Here is a 16,461-nt window from a genome sequence, read left to right on the forward strand (position 1 = left end):
ATTGTCCTATTATTCCAACTGTGCTGCCGCATAAACAAAACTGACTCTCTTAATAGCAAGTACAAATTCTACATGAAACTGTGGAATAATAAAAAGGTAGCTCATTTCACAGGTAAATGAGGCGCATTTTTCACAGATGATCAGTTAGAGGTTACACGCTGGGGTGCTTTCAGCACACCACAATGGTTGCCGGTTGCTAAGTTGGCTCCCTCGCAGTTCAAACAATCACGGTTCAAATACTTTTACCAACAATACCGCGTTGTTGTTTTAAGGTCCCCCCCAAATCTAATTAGAATGACAGATAAGCTAGTCATTAAATTTAAAAGCAATAAGCAAAGGATGAGCATCACTAGCAAAGGGATAAACAGCAAGTTATCTGCACGCTGCACACAAGTGAAAAGTGATTACAGTTGCAATGTTTCCCCATCGGAGCATTTAGTGGGTGGCACAGGCAGCTGGTGGAGAGACAACAGATAACACTGCGCTGAGCCCATCAAAGATTGAGAATGAGCATATGTTACTGATGCTATTTAAAAACCACGAGAGTCCGTTTTGAGACGCGGTGTCAGTACTGTACATATTGAACCAGCTATCCAGAAAAAAAAAAATTAAAAATACCGAGGACCTTGATGATAATGATGCTGTTGCCAGCTTCAGTGATGTCCAGACAGCTGGCATCCTGCTGGCCCAGCGGTATATCAGGACCTCATTAATTAGATTAATAATTTGTTTGCTCGGTACTATTCTATTTGCAGCAGGCAACAATGATGTTATTTGAAAAGGGTAATTTTTACAATTCAATACCTTTGAAAACATCCATTAAGCCACACATGGTTATTTTTTAAATCTTTTAAAAGGTCCTTTCTCCTCTCCCCCCTGTGTAACCAATTATTCCACAGCTACATCGCAAGGCTGCATTACACACATATTTAAGTGAGTTTCTATAATTACCAGTGAGCAATTCCTATGATGGATCCAGAGGTGCAAGTCCAACCACACACCATACAGTTTTTGTTTTGTTTTTTTTAAACACAATACTAAATAATCTTCTTATAAGTCTTTGTATGCACCGTTTTACTGCAGAGAATTAAATTTTGGGTGGCGGTGGAATCATGGTCCTTGCATTAGTGAGAAAAGACATGCATAACTGCCTCTGTATCCAAAGAAAAAAAAAATCTGCATAGGTTATCATGAAAATAAATCGGCCCTGACAGCCATTTGTTTAAATCTTGTATCCCTTCTTTTTTTTTTTTAAAAAAAGCAAATAGCTTCTCTTAACCTTTTAAAATTCATACTTTCACGTTAACGTTAGCAGTAACGTCTTTGTAAACCAGCCTAAGAATAGCAGAAGAACACAGATGAGAGAAAATGCAGGACTTATCCTCCCCCAACTTCAGGTGGTTTCTCAGTAAGCCAGTGCGGTCTTAATGCCGTCTTTTGAAACAACAGTGTTGTCACGACACAGGAACTGATATTCAAAGCCATTTGTAAAACCACGGGGCTGACGATGGCAAAGGACTTGAATTGTAATGAATGATAAAACATAAAGATGTAGAGGCCGGTGAGTAAGGGAGAGGAGGTGGGACCGTGTGGACACTATGGTGTATGTGTCGACTCCCTGTTGGAGGGAGAAGAGAGGAAGAAAGTGCAGCTGGTACCGGTGTATGGCTATTGCCAAAACACAAGAAACCGTTTTAACTATTTAGAAATGATGTATCCTGATGGCATTCCATATTCAAGACACTGAAAATGTGTCCTTTTTGGGCCTTTTTAGGCTACTAGTTAATAAAACAGCTAACTGAGCACATGAGGACATGGAAGTGTGGAACTGAAGGATCTTGGGGCAAGGAGGGGGGGGGGGGGGGGGGGTGCCAGAGAGAAACCATTCTCAAGTGTTACATCACTGCTACTTTTCTATAGAGGGTGATTGGTGCCACAGGAGCGGATCCATTAAACAGTATTGGACACTAATATACTTGTACACTGAAGCCATTTTCATGCATGCACAGCAGCTTTGACCTTTGACATCACCGAGGGAGCCGAATGCAAATGCCCAAATCATTAAGCGGTTTTTACCCTGCCAGTTTAAAGAATTTCCATAAATCGTTGGTTGTCATGTGTCCTGCCTCAAGTATCCTCTATCCTTGACAAAAATCAAACTGTGCATTTCCACTACTGGGAATAAATCTGATGTAGAGAATCTCCTTTTGAGTGTTAGATAGATTTAAAAGTTCACACCTGTCCCTGATTTTTCCACATTTTCTGGAGGACATGTGTGTAAAATAGCTTAAGTATTACAGCACAGATGATGGTGGAATCTATAAAAATGTGTCTGTTTATGGGTTTTTAAATATCTGAATAGCTGTTTATGAACCATATCTGTAAAGACAGAATAGGGATGTCACCAGAACCGATACTTAAAACATCTTTCAATAATTCTGAAAAGGCAATGCTGCTCATTGGTTTTGTTTTGGGGGTTTTTTTAAGTAACATAGTTACCAAGGCTGCAATTCTTCTGGAACTGATGGGGCCAGCATAAGACACCCCCAGCCCAACAAGCACACCAAAAACCACCTGTGAAAGATGGCAACTAGTGTGCTCTACCTCTAGCTAGTTTGTTGATAAGAAAGGCAGTATGCATGTTTGTGTAGCGATCCTGAAATGTTTGAGGCTGCTGGCATTGCCGTTGTGAAATCTGCCACGTTTCATAAGACTGAACTGTTTGCAATGGCTAACATTAAAGAAATGCTAAGCTAACGTAACTAATGTTGTAACTCATTGTAATGCTACTAGGCTACCCAGCAACGATCCTAAAATTTCAGTCTGTATCCTGTCAAATAAAATATAATGTTAATATTTTTAAATAAACAGTCTTCGACCACCATGTTACTGATTTGAAATGATTTTAAAATAAAGGAGTTAATGTTTAATGTGAGAGATATTCATTTTGTTTGTCTCTTTTGGGGGGGTTTTTGGTCATGGAAGCAAATTAGGCAATGAGAATCATATAACTCTACTAGCACAAACTACTACATTTCGGATATCATGACACTGAGTACTGTTTTTACTATTTAAACACCTTTAAGTATGGGAATAAAAGGGTAACAATGCTCACAATATCATACAATAGAAAAATCTGCCTTGTTTTGTGCAGGCCAACTATCCTCATGATGATATCTGAGTAACTGAAGAAAAGAAAAAAAACAAAAAAAAAAACATTGGAAAGGCAAAAAAGGGGAATGGTGTTCATTTATGTGGTTAGTCATTCAATACTATTGTGTTAACCTTATTAACATGTCAATTAGCCGATTTGTTTGCCCCGCTAGCTGCCATTATCTGACGATTTTCGTTCACTTTACATTTATCCACTTGATAACAACAGAAGTCATGAAGCAGAGACGCTCATGAGTCAAATTGCCAGGAAACTGAAATGTTGGTGTTAGCTTACAGATGCATTCTTTGTCCAATACCTACTTCTAGTCCAATCAGTTCATTTATGAGCAGCTGTCTTGGCATATGTTGGCTTACAGGTGCCAAACAATTGCAATGCACCACTCCCAGAGATACAGCTGTTGTTAAGAAACATATTTTCATGTTGCAGTTTGACCGCTGAAAATCAGATTTTAGTTAACCCCCTACCCATCACAATTTAATGGAGCATAATAATAAATTAAAACATAAGACATATGTTTAAAACTTACATCAGCTGTTTTAACTGTAAAATCACTCTTGGCCTCATATACAATACAGATATCACCCTTACCCTATCAATAAATCTGAGGTGTCATGAAGCGAAAAGGGAAAAAAAACCCTTTAATATCTTGAAGTGTCATTCCACTGATTGTTTTGATCCATCTTAAAGGGGATATAAATCAAAACCTAATCACAATCCCTTTGACATTTGACCTCAAACCCAGCATTAGCCTTCACTCCGGCCTCCTCTGTGATTCCTGAATCTAAATGAAGTCCAACCTCCCCCCAACCACAAAGGCCACTTCGAGTGGAAAAACAACATTAAAAAAAAAAGGGACACGGGCTTCACCACAAGACCCAGTGTTGCACTACACTCAGCAACCCATGACATTTTGTCATTTTCCCACATTTAATAAAACATACTGAACGGATGGTTGAAACAGCTGTGGCAACGGCTACAACACCTTAAACGCTTAAAAACGTCAATATTTAGTCATCCCTGTCTCTTTTCCTTTTATTTCTTTGCACAGGACAAGCAGCCTATAGTCCAGACCTGCATTCGTACTCCAGTGGCATTAATCGCCTCTCATACATGCACATCCATCCACGAACCAACAGCGCTAACTATCGTCCTCATCCTCGCCTCTACCTACGCACATGACAGCGAGGAAAAGCACATAATATACCGCCACATAAACTAAAAGCACAACTATTGTGCGTCTGTAAAATAACTTATTAACCCCGCGATAAAACTGCAGGGCACGCAGATAAATCCATCTTCGTAACCCAACGGAAGAAGGAAAAAAAACCCACCAACGTGGAAACACCGGGCATAAAGTATAGCCACAAGAGTGCCTCCAGGAATGTTATTGTGCATTTCCATACATTCATATACCCCGAATCGCTCTGTGCGACTAGCCAGCTAACGAGGGAAAAGGGTCAAACGGCAGCTCGGAGACTAGAACCGGGTCTGCTTGAGTGTTCAGTGTGGCGTTAACGCAGGGATACTTTGCGCCATAGTCTCGCTGCTTAATCAATAACATGCACACAAATCACGCAGGCTAAACGTCTCGGCGGCTGGACGCTGAACTCGGCTCGGCCCTGAAACCGTCAAGCTAAACGTTACCCTTCATCTCCACAAGCAAAACCTTTATCCGTTTACCCTTGAAAATATAAGGGGAGGGGGTAAAAAAGAAAAGGGGGGAGCTAAACTAACACTGTAGCGCGAGGCACCGGAGGAGTTGGGCTGAATAAAAATGATAGCTAACGCGTGTGTTTGCGAGTACTTACCAGGCTGACAGTCTTTGTGTTTGGGCAAGGTTAAAAACATTAAGGATAAAATCCACCAGTAACTCGGTTCCCGTATTCTCCGCATGTTAGTCTACTCATCGAGAGCAGCAAGAAGGCAACGGGTGACAAAGTTTGTCTTTTTCTTCTTCTTTAAAAAAAAAAGAACACCCAGAGAAAGCGAGAGAGAGAGAGAGAAATCACTCACACGCACACTACCTAAGCTAAAACGAAGTTGGCACAGCGGCCACGAAGGCAGAGCATCAAAGTAATGGTTGGCGGTCAGGACACAGTCACTGCTTTTTCTTCCTCCCCCCTTTTTTTCTTTTTTAAAAAGACAAAAATTTTCGCCTCCGGTCTGAGCACAGGCTGCTCTTAGCTTCGAGGAATAAAACGTTACGCACGCTATGGCTGTGCAAAAACAGTTCAAAATCTGTTGTTGGACTCCTCCGTGTGTGCAGCTGCGGGCTTCCAGATAGCGACATTCCCGAAGTGTAGCGAGGTCAATCGGCGATCAATCGCGGTATTTAACTACAGGAGGAAGAAGCAGGGGGGAGAGAAAAAAAAGTGATCGAATAATATTGATTACGTGCGGTCATTATTAAGTGATTATCCGCGGCGTCAGCGAGACGAAGCCCGAAGCAGAAAAGTGGTGCTGGAAATGTCCCATTCTTCCATCCAGGAAGTAGACTAGCGGTCAGGCGTGCACGGATATGTGGCTACTGGTCTGGTCCCATCCTACCGGACAGGCTGCGTGTGTGCAAAAGAGAGAGAGAGAGGGAGAGGGAGTCTGCACGGGGCGGGAGCAGCGAAGGGAGAGGAGAAGAAGAGGAGGAGGAGGAGGGGGGAGGCGGTTCTTGGATTTGCTGAATGCAAAATGACTTCTAACGGACCCAGAAGCTGGTTTCTGTCTAGGGTGGCTGTGATAAGAAAGACTCCAGAAACCGAGAGCTCGTGTCCACCATCCACGCGACACTCCACTGCCTCTTATGAAAAAAAAACCCAAACGTGTTTCATCAAAACATGTTGCATCAAACAGAAATGTTGTTAGATATCTAGCTGAAGCGCGGAGGCGGAAAACATAATAGCCAACCGGCTAATTCCACTGATTGCACCCCACCAATGCTGTCCTCTCGCAGTTTTGTTGCTTCCTCTCAGGTCCTATTATTAAAATGACCCCTCTGTGGCCGCGCAGTGAGGGCCCCCTTGCCTCCTGCTGGCAGAACTGTGAATGGAATACTTTAGCAGCAATCATCACCTGGAATATCCTCTTGTGCAAGTGTGTACTGATTGGAGAATTATGCATCCACTGGTGATACTCCCTTAGGTAAATGTGTAGTCAGTGGTGTTCTTGCAGAACTATCCAGCTGGACATTTAATTTGAGGAATCTGATTAAATTTCTCATTTAATTACCCAGTTCTCTGCAGGGCCATTGAGGACAGTCACAAGGGCCCTTTGCTTTTAATGTGGGCCATCTGCTTCCTCTCCAAAATGCCTACCTTTTCAAAGCCCCCACAGCCTCCTGGGCATCCTCGCATGATCCTCCAGGCTGCACTACCTCCACGCGAACAGCAAAACACCATCGTGGTTGACAGTTACTCCAGACCCTACTGTATTCTCACTGATCAGGTGCAGTTAACCTGAACAGAAGTTTACGAATACCTTTTTTCCTCCCGCTTCTTGTTCTGGCACATCACGCAACAGTTCCCTTGCCTGTTTGGTTTTCTCATGCACTCTCCAAAAAAACCCCTTCTGAAATAGATCCAGCACACTGACCCTTATGTGAAGAGGTCAATCTCCTTAAACCAAAAGAACATCACATAATATACTAAATAGGGATGATGCTAACTGTGGCTCACATTAGTGTGAATGTATAAACGTCAAGCCATCCATCCTCTTAACAGCTTATCCAGTTCAGGGTCTTGGGTAGGGCGTGGGGCGGGAATGGGTTGCCAGCCTATCAAAGGGCTAACACAGAGATGTAGAGAGAAAATTCATGCTCACATTCACACCTACAGCCCAACCTAGCATGCATGTCCTTTACCCAGAGGGTATACCCTGGAAGAACATGCTTACTCTACAAAGAGAGGCCCCAGCCAACCAGAAACCCTGAACCCAGAACCTTTTCCACTAACCACTGCATCACCACATCCACATTAATCATCTAATTATGCTGCAATCATGGGTCAAGTTCCATGTTTCAGACATTCATCAACATTTTATTGGTAAGGTGAGTTTTCTCAGTTGAATACAGGTGGAATAGATGCAATCAATCAATCAATCAGTACATATACTGTATCTGCAGTGGGGTTTTCTGTTTGTTTGTTTTGATTGGGTTTTTTTAAATATACTGTTCCGACAATTTACTTTCCATGTAATGGGTACATGCAAACTCAATCAGAAATCAGTGCACAAACAGCAATCAGTTCAAATTTAATTAATTGACAACATAAAATTAAAATACTATGATCACATTCATGGTCATAATCTTACCAATAAGTCTCCTCAAAGCCAAAGCTTTGATGTCCTTGATTTTCTTTCCAAAACGTTGCCTTGCAGCTGTTTTGAAATCAATCATGACATGATCCAGGCTTGTGGATTTAATAAAAAGGATCTAAGTGTGTGTATTTGTGTGGGTGTGTGTGTATGTGCGTGCTTCTTTCTTTTTTTTCAATCAATAGCATTCAAATAATAGTAAAACAAAGCAGATGGGTGACATGCTCTTTGCAATAAATCCTGACTTGAGAGTATTAAAAACAAAATGAGATCTTCATCAGACGAGTGTTTGTACTTGTAATTTTGCAGTCGCATCTCAGCCCCTGTTGAAACTCAATTTTCTCCTGAACAGCAGCACTTATTGGCCTCCCTACATGCAGTGCACTGTGGGCTTCTGAAACATGTAAATTAGGGGAACAGGCAATACATTCAAATCAATAAAACACCATTAAGGTGCATTTGTGATATCCAACCCCAAAGTCTGAAAAATGCCCCAGGGTAATACTGCACTAACTCAGTCGAGTGATGGCTTTTTTCCTCTTCTTTTTTTTGATATACTTGCAAACATATAAAAGCATAGTCACGACCAACCTAGTTTTTAAAAAGTGAGTCATAGGCGGGTTTTTTTCAATCCTAAAACATCATCCTGAGCATCATACAAAGGCCTTGATATATCAAAGGAGCGCAAGTCTTACCGGTTTTCTTGTAGTTCATGAGACGTTTTTAATGTTTGCTATGACATTTGACATTCTAATCTTGTTCCCCCTTTGGGAGTTTAGACCCTAAAGGCATCCTAACACGTTCTCTGACAGTTAAACTGCACCCTGGATTTAAGGAAAGAGGAAAAGGACAGAAAAGCTGAGCTATAGGTGAGTCCGGGTGTGATACCGGCATTGTCCCACAGGCATCTCCTTCCCTTTCACCCTTAAGTGGTTCGAGAATCACACTTGTATTATTTTTTCAAACATATTTCACATGTTGACAGTTGCTACATAATGTACGACCGTGCACATCAATTATGTAATGCAATTCAGGCTATGAACATATATAATTTATTTCATTCTCTTTCTCCTACATTATTTAATCAAAAGCTATTTTTACAATTATTACTCTCCCCAAATAGTTTTATCTTTTGTTGGTCTGTTCTTTAGTTCCCCCCTCATCGGTATGTCATGTTGCTGCGCTCGAATTCACGGCACATTAATGCTGCAGGAGGGTGTCACGGGTGTCTGTCAGCCTGGGCAGGACACCCTTAAAAAGGGTAGCACTCAAAAACTGCAAAGAGGGGGTTCAAAGGAGTTCATAAGGTTGCTTCTAGCGAGCCAATAACAGCTTTTTCCCTCTAAAATGCCTTAAAGCTAAAATGTCAAAAAGAGTGAGAAAGGGAAAGTCACAATTAATGTAAAATAATGTGAGCTTCTTGTCAGTTTGGATTAGCAGTGAATAACTAGGAGCCTAACATGCATTTTAAAATGTAGGTTAAGTTATATTTGCATTTGAACAACACTATAAAAATGATCCTCATCTTGTGACTGAGCTGCTTTTGAAGCTGATTTTCAGAGACAATAATAGGCTCGCAATCAGAAGGGGAAAAAAAGCAATGTGACTGTAGCAACTATCTTTTAATTCAAAGATTAAAGGCCCAAACCTGTGTTTTGAATGTTGTACCAGTTTTCTGGAGCCACATTTATTTTAGACTACTGCCAACAGTCTCTTTTGCTGCTTTCTTGGCAGCCACTCTTTCCATTTAATGTCTGCGTGACATGACAGACAACTTAATCCATTACAAAGAACATCATGTCCGATTTTATTTTTGTCAAAGTCATGTTACGCTGTGTTGAAATGCATTTGAAAAGTCTGCCTTTGTCATGCATTCATGTGCTGCGGGATGCCAGTTGCCAAACAGATCCGCGTTCATGATTTATTCTGATAGAAAGCTGTGAACACAATCAATTAGCAAATATGTCCCGACTGCAAAAGAAAAATATGAAGTAGGTACTTTTCCGGCAGCCCGGCTAAGCCCTGGATTTTGAATATGTTCACGCTTTTGCTTAATGTAGCGACGTAAAGTTGAGTTTTACTTTTGCAATTGTGCACGAAAACAAAGTTTCCCCAGAGGACAGAAGGGTCTTAATAGTGACAACACTCAAACAAACAGGAGCAGAGAACAGATGGGAACCTTTGAAGTATAAACTTGTGTAAACAGGAAAGTACTTCTCCACTGATATGATGTGCCACTACTACCCCCTGAATTGATTACTCATTATATTGTATTCTGTCTCCTTGAGCATAAAAATGTCTCTTTGCAGCTGGTGTTGAAACAAATAAGATACAATCTGACACCTTTTCGTGCCGCAAGAGTAAAATGTCTCACACGCATTTTTTTTTTCCTCACAGTCAGTTTTTAAAAAAAATCCCTACAAGATCATACAGCTGAATCATATGTACAAATTACTTCAGTCATCAAAGTAATGGAGTAATCTCAAATGCAGAGAGGTTTCGCTATGATGTAATATGTTGGTGCAGTTGACCCAATTCTGTAGGCTGGAGAATAATTTTCTTTAATGTAGGGATAACGAGAGAAACATGGAAAGTTTTAGTCTGGGGTGGTCAGTTAGATCAAAGAAATGTGAGGAAAAAGGAAGATGAAGTTTTCTTTAGGTGGGGGGGTCGGAATGAGAGAGTTATGTGAATGATGTGAATGATTTGAGGCGGCAGTAGTTACTATTTGAAGCCAGTAGAGGGTGTCTGCAAAATTCATGTTGCCATTAATCACTGCAGTTGTTCAAACCACCAAGGACCATCAGTGAAGCTCCTGAAAAATATAATAGATTCATTTTTCACAGAAGGGCATCGAATCCCAGCACTGAACTTGTGTGTGATTTAATAGCCCCAAAAAATAAATAAATGAAGAAAAAAAATCCAGAATAGAGTGTCATCATGTTTAATATGGTATATTGATGTCGCAATAATTTACTTTATATCCATTAGGGAGGCCTGGCACAGTGTTTGTGCAGTTGTCTTAACCAGCACAGAGAAAAATAGGCATCCTAGAATATTCAGTAACACATCTCTGCTTATAAGGTGAAACATCTCTCTTTTCTCTCTATTTTTCCCCTCTCCTTTTATAAATAATTTGTACCAGAATCAGCAAAGCTCATGGATCAATTTTTATTTTTCTTTCAACTCTTTGCACTAATTTGCAAGTCACAGAGGATTGTCGAATGCTATCGCCGTGATGCAAAAATGCCAGAGAAAAATGGAGAGAGGGAATAACATGAGAGTTCTTGAATTAAGAAGGGAATTTGCATACATGCAAACATGGCTCCTTCAATTGAATTTATTCAAATCCCATGTAGGATGGCTACATAATGGTTGTAGGATATTGAGTTACAGAGGAAATAATAAGCTTACAGTTTACAGCCACAATTTCTCTCCCTGACTGTTTTGAAATGAAAGCTACATCTCAGCGAAAAGCTTCGGTGGCTGCATCTTGGTCATTTTTGCAATATTAGATCATTAGGCCTGATTTTATTTGCTCCGCTGTTTCTATAATAGATTTCAAGACGGCTCATTGTTTAATTAGAGGGCGCTTATGTCCTTGGTGTGGTTGAAAAGAGCATTGACAATCCTCAAATTCCCCTCATGTCCAAAGTCATTAAAATTAAGATACCTCTGACTTTCGTCAATAATTCAGATGTTGCTGCATTCATCTCCCTGCTGGCACTAGCTGGCATCTTTTTAGACACGGAGCAACTGCAAGAGCTGGCAGATGTTTGTACACATGGCCACACAGTGCTGAACAGAACAAACTGTCAGAGTAACGCGTAAAGGAAATCAGCTTGTCAGCATCGTGGCGGAGAACTGCATTGTGTTGTGTAGCACATCTATAACATGATTTGAGCATGATATCCCACATTAGTGCTTCATCTTGTGGGTCTGCTCAAGTCTTCTGTGTTAACAGCTGTGCACAATAGGTGTGAAGCTCATCAAAGCTTCCCGGTTTACATCTGTATGATGTTAATCCATAGCCACCCACAAACATCAGGTAACCCAAGGTCTTCTTCTTTTTTTTTCTTTAAACCAATTTTTGCCAACCTATTATTTAAATCAGTCACCAATTACCTGCATAACTCCCACTATAAAACACCAAACACGAAGCAGGCAGTGAATCCCATCAGTGAACTTTCAATTTATTCCATCACTCACAAAACCTGCTGAGGTTAGCCTCATGCACAAGTTCATAGTACTATGCGAGGTTTTTATCCTTATGTCAGCATTACATTTTTATGTGTCCTTTTCCTGCTCAAATGAAATGTGTTCTCAATCAGATACCTGCACTTTCCGCGGACTTCAATTAGCTTCATAGGGCCAGGGAGGTCTGAAGAGATGACCTGAGACACATTTCTTCCTGCTAACAGTTCTTTAGGTGTGAGTTATTTGTGTTGTCTTTGGCTATATTAATTCCTCGTAATATATAATCTTCTCAGGTCAGTTTGACCAGGTGAACACCAAATGAGAGACATACATTTTGGATGTTTGAGTTGGCAAAAGCTGCATTCACAGAAAATATGCTAAATATATAAGTGAAAATGTGAAATCACATAAAGACATTTCAACAAAATCAGAGGCGAAGGCAGTTTAGGATTTGAAGTTAATTACGCCACTGCAGATGAAAGTGGCATAACATTAATAATTCCTGTAAAAGTATGCAGCTGTATGCATAACCTATTATGAGATGTAATTTATGCAAAACTGAGGAATGAATATTTTACTAGCCTGCTTTTTTTTTTCTTCTTTTTTTTTAATCTCCAATGCGAGTGTGAAAAATCACTAGCCAGAGTCTGAATGCAGCATAAGGGAAAACACAGCCAAATAGTGCTGCTGGGCAGGTGCCTGGAGTTCCATTTGAGCAAAGCAATTATGAAAATTGAAGTTATGCAGATGAACAAAAGGATTGCTTTTGGGAGATGTGTCATTGTCCTCTATCCGTGTCACACACCGCCAAAAAAGGTATATAACCAAATGTATTTGGTGGAAACTACAGCTCTGTTGTCGATATGTGCCCACAGTTTTGCGGCTGCAGTTAGGAAAAGCAAAGCAAATTCCAGGCAGTCCCTATGCTGTGCTGCGAACTACAAACAACCCAACAGCAAGGTCAGACTGCTTACAGCACTTTATTAGTCTGAATTAGGTTTGTTTACTCTCATAATGGGTCTTTCAAAACAAAAACGAACCTGTTAAAATGTCTGAACGCTAAATGGATTTTAAAGTCCCTATATCTGTCTTAATTTAAACATGCAACTCTCGCCCATATGAAGAACACACTCTGCAGAAGCATGTCGTCTTTCCATTTTCATTTTCTGTATTTAGTTCACTTTTAGCCGAGTTAACGTATGCATAACTTATTCAACTTTTATCAGTCACAATTTCATCCACGGATTCTTTTTTAAAATAGTTTTCCAGTCCCACTGCAAAGTAAACTCCAGCGGCTCCATGGTGTAGCGATTGGCAGTGTTTGGCTCGCTCTTGTTACTTCAGTGCCTGTTACTCAAGTCTGTTCTTTAGTTTCTTCAGTTCTCAAGAGATTCTCGCAAGAGAGAGCATGGCGAAGACAGCTTTCACACATTCACAGAAACAAATGTATTGCTGCCATTGTTGTCGCGCTTATGCTTACATACCATGTTATTTGCTCTCGGCGGCAGTCGGGATGCGCTGTGTAAAAACGGCGTACACAAAGTATACAGAAGTCTATGCATAATCAGAAGTGCAGAAAATGAAAGACCAGAGACAAATTTCAACCTGTGATCTCCTGTGAAACAATCTTTATGTGCTGTCAGTGTAATTTGTCACCTGGATTCTTGGCACTCTGAAGGAATTTTACTCTGCATGCTTTATTTGAAGGATAACATGACAACACCGCATCCTTCACCTACTTCAGTGTGAGATTACTGCATACTGTGGTGTTTTGGTATACAGGAGAGATGATATTATATGGAGGAGAAAGCAAAAACATGAACTTTGCCATGAACGCTCTCTCATAACTCTTGATTATGTACTTTAAAAGGTCTCGTATTATTGTATTACTGTGGTGGTCTGGTTGTAATAATTAAACCTATTTCAGATCTATATGGTGACCTTTATACAATACATCATCAGCCTTTGAGGTAATATGTTGATGTTGTGCAGAAATGATGGCCTCCTATGTTAGATATGTGTTACATATACAGTACGATAAAGTGTAATCATATGCAATCCTAAAGCTTATTTTACTATTTTATCTTTTCACTTTGTTGCCCAGAGCGACTATGCGCTGTAATTTGTTTGTTTTGCAGTGACAGCTTTGGAGACGAGCTCCATTCAGTCTCCCCCACCTGAATCATTGCTGGATTGATGCATGCTGAAGATCATTTTCTGAGCTACTCGTCTGTGTGGTGGCTCATATCCAGCACATGCTTTGTTTTAGGTTCCAGAGAAAAAAAAAGATGGATCCAAATCCAAGAGTAGACAAATAGAAGCCTTCCCCTACCTGGATGCCAAGATTCTGCCTTGAATCAGATTAAACTACATTATCGAATGCACAGAGTGGACTGAAAATAAATCAAGCTTTATTGTGTGGAGGAGACAGATACATGTCCCACGGGAGAATAGCAAGCTGAAGACATGCACAAGAATTTTACATTTAAGCAAGCACACAAAGTGCTGCAGTTTTCAATAGCAAAAAAATAAATAAAAAAATAAAAAAACCCAAACATTTTTCCTCCAAATTATGTTGTCCAGATGTCTTGCATTCTTACACTTAGCACTCAGGAAAGATTCTGAGTAGAAATATGTTATGGAAGATAAGGAAGGCAAACACATTTATCTAGTTTTTAAGTTCCTTTCGTAGCAGCAATCATTCACCAAATTTCTTCTGCATTGTGCTGCAACAACAATACTGTCTTACTCTGCAGATATATGATACGGGCCAGCATACAGAGCATAGATTCAATATAAACGTGATAGCAGGCCTTACAGTCGGAAAAAAAACAATGCACTTTCCCGGACACTCCCCGAGCCTTTCTTTCATCGACCAAGCTCATGCTGCAGTCATTGTGAAGTCTATAATAAAAATGCATCAGATGCATCTCCCTGTCCTCAGCAAAACGTCACTCAGGGGACGCCATGTAGACGTTTATGAGAGCTAATGACCGACGGCTTTTAGAATCCCACGACCATCAGCATAATTAGGTTCAATGCCTGCTCTCAACCCTTCGTTTATGTGCCCTTGAAAGAAAAAAATGGCAAGTGATATTGACAAATGGACAAAAGAAACCTACTCAGATTGCAGAGTCTGGACATTCAATGTGATGTTGCCAACAGCAGGCCCTCCACCCTGTAGGAATTACATTTTGGGTAACACTTCACCTTGAAAACTCTAAGATGCCCCACATGGACGTTCACTTAAATGTTTATCATACTAGATAATGTGGTTGTAGGATAGACAGATATATTGCAGTGAGGTTTAAACATTTTATGACAGCATTTCTCATCCAATAAACTATAACACTACAGCTATAACTGGTGTAAAACAGTTATTCAATGGCAATATATCAAACTAAATTACAGGGTGTTTTAAAAAAAATAAACTGGCTATGTACAAATCATTCAAAGGCAGGTTAGAGACCTATGCAGACACCAAGCCTGTTTGGAGCTTTAAGGCATATAATGTGCATTTCATTAAATGATTGTTTGCCAAGTTGTCATCGAGAGTAAATAACAACAACAACTGCAGATACACGGACTGCTGCATAAGTCTCCGAACAGAAAAGCAAACTAATAATATAACAATAAAAATAATAATTAATTTAGGTGTTATAGAACAAGCTCATTAACAAGCTGATAACAAAACGTTACAGAGAAGCAACGTAGTTCAGCCTAGCCGGATTATGAATACTATGAAATGATGAAGTTTGTAAGGAAAAATATGCACAGTATGATTGGTATTTACGAAAATGGTGATGCTCTAATCAGTTCAGTTCATTTTATTACCCTGAGCTCAATCCTTTATGTTTTAATTTATGTTAATCGTGCCGTATTTGCACAGTGCAGATTTACTGTGTATTAATGCACGAGACGTTATTCGAAGTTCACAAAGGCACTTCTTTTCTTACCCATTTGTGATTTAAATTCATAGGTAAAATAATGAATTATGGATGCGATCCCTCGTGACTGGTTATACCTCCCACCCAACCCCAGGAAGATGCATATGTAATTAGCACCTCATATCAATGTGGGATTTGAAAAGTGTTTGGATATGCAGCAATATAATTATGATTATCTCATTTGTTTCTGTAATTTCCTCTTTTTCAGCTGACATTTTGCTCAAAGTGTGTTGCATAATTGAAAAAAAAAAAAAGCCATTTCCGCAGAGACAATACTTATTTTCACTTCTTTGTAGTTGATTTTAGTCAAGATGTTAATTGCTCTTAATTTCTCAATATTGGTGAGTTAGTAGGTTATTGGGCTCTATTTCAAGTATGCAAGTTACTGACCCTCATCGAAATTGTGCTGAAAGAAACTGAAATTCTTCCTGTAGCACAACCTTTAATTATTTAATGTTAAGCTTTTGCTCTTCAGTGATGGCTACATCGTTTGCGTCTGCACACGTGAAGACAGACTTAAATCATCGTGACGAGTCATATTCATGAAAACTAATCTTGAACATAATACACATAATTTATAAAAGAAATCTAGACTAACATATCAGAATGTGACATAATGTCTAATTAAATCTTATCTAACACCATATTTTGACTGGAAAAGTCAGTAAATTGGAAAAAAAAAATGCATTATTTATCTCAAGCACTCCGTCATATCCATAAAAATGGTCTACATTAGACATGCAATGAAAAGCGTCATCTTAACTGCAATGGAAGGAGATTGCAGATTGTCTGTATAGAAATTCCTCTTCTATTTCCAAACATCTTCTCGTTAGTTTTGAA

At 39.8% G+C, this 16,461-nt stretch overlaps 1 protein-coding gene across 1 annotated transcript in view; it reads right to left on the reverse strand.

Moving 5' to 3' along the window:
* The window catches only part of LOC100705237 (receptor-type tyrosine-protein phosphatase gamma), a 127,493-nt gene extending 121,699 nt beyond the window's left edge, over nucleotides 1-5,794 (reverse strand). Inside the window, exon 1 of the mRNA XM_005453547.4 lies at nucleotides 4,984-5,794. Coding sequence (XP_005453604.1) covers nucleotides 4,984-5,068 — 85 coding nt within the window. The 5' untranslated portion in view covers nucleotides 5,069-5,794. The remainder of the gene's footprint in view (nucleotides 1-4,983) is intronic.
* Nucleotides 5,795-16,461: the final 10,667 nt, after the last annotated feature.

Source organism: Oreochromis niloticus, linkage group LG5 (assembly GCF_001858045.2).
Source record: "Oreochromis niloticus isolate F11D_XX linkage group LG5, O_niloticus_UMD_NMBU, whole genome shotgun sequence".
Classification (NCBI taxonomy): domain Eukaryota; kingdom Metazoa; phylum Chordata; class Actinopteri; order Cichliformes; family Cichlidae; genus Oreochromis; species Oreochromis niloticus.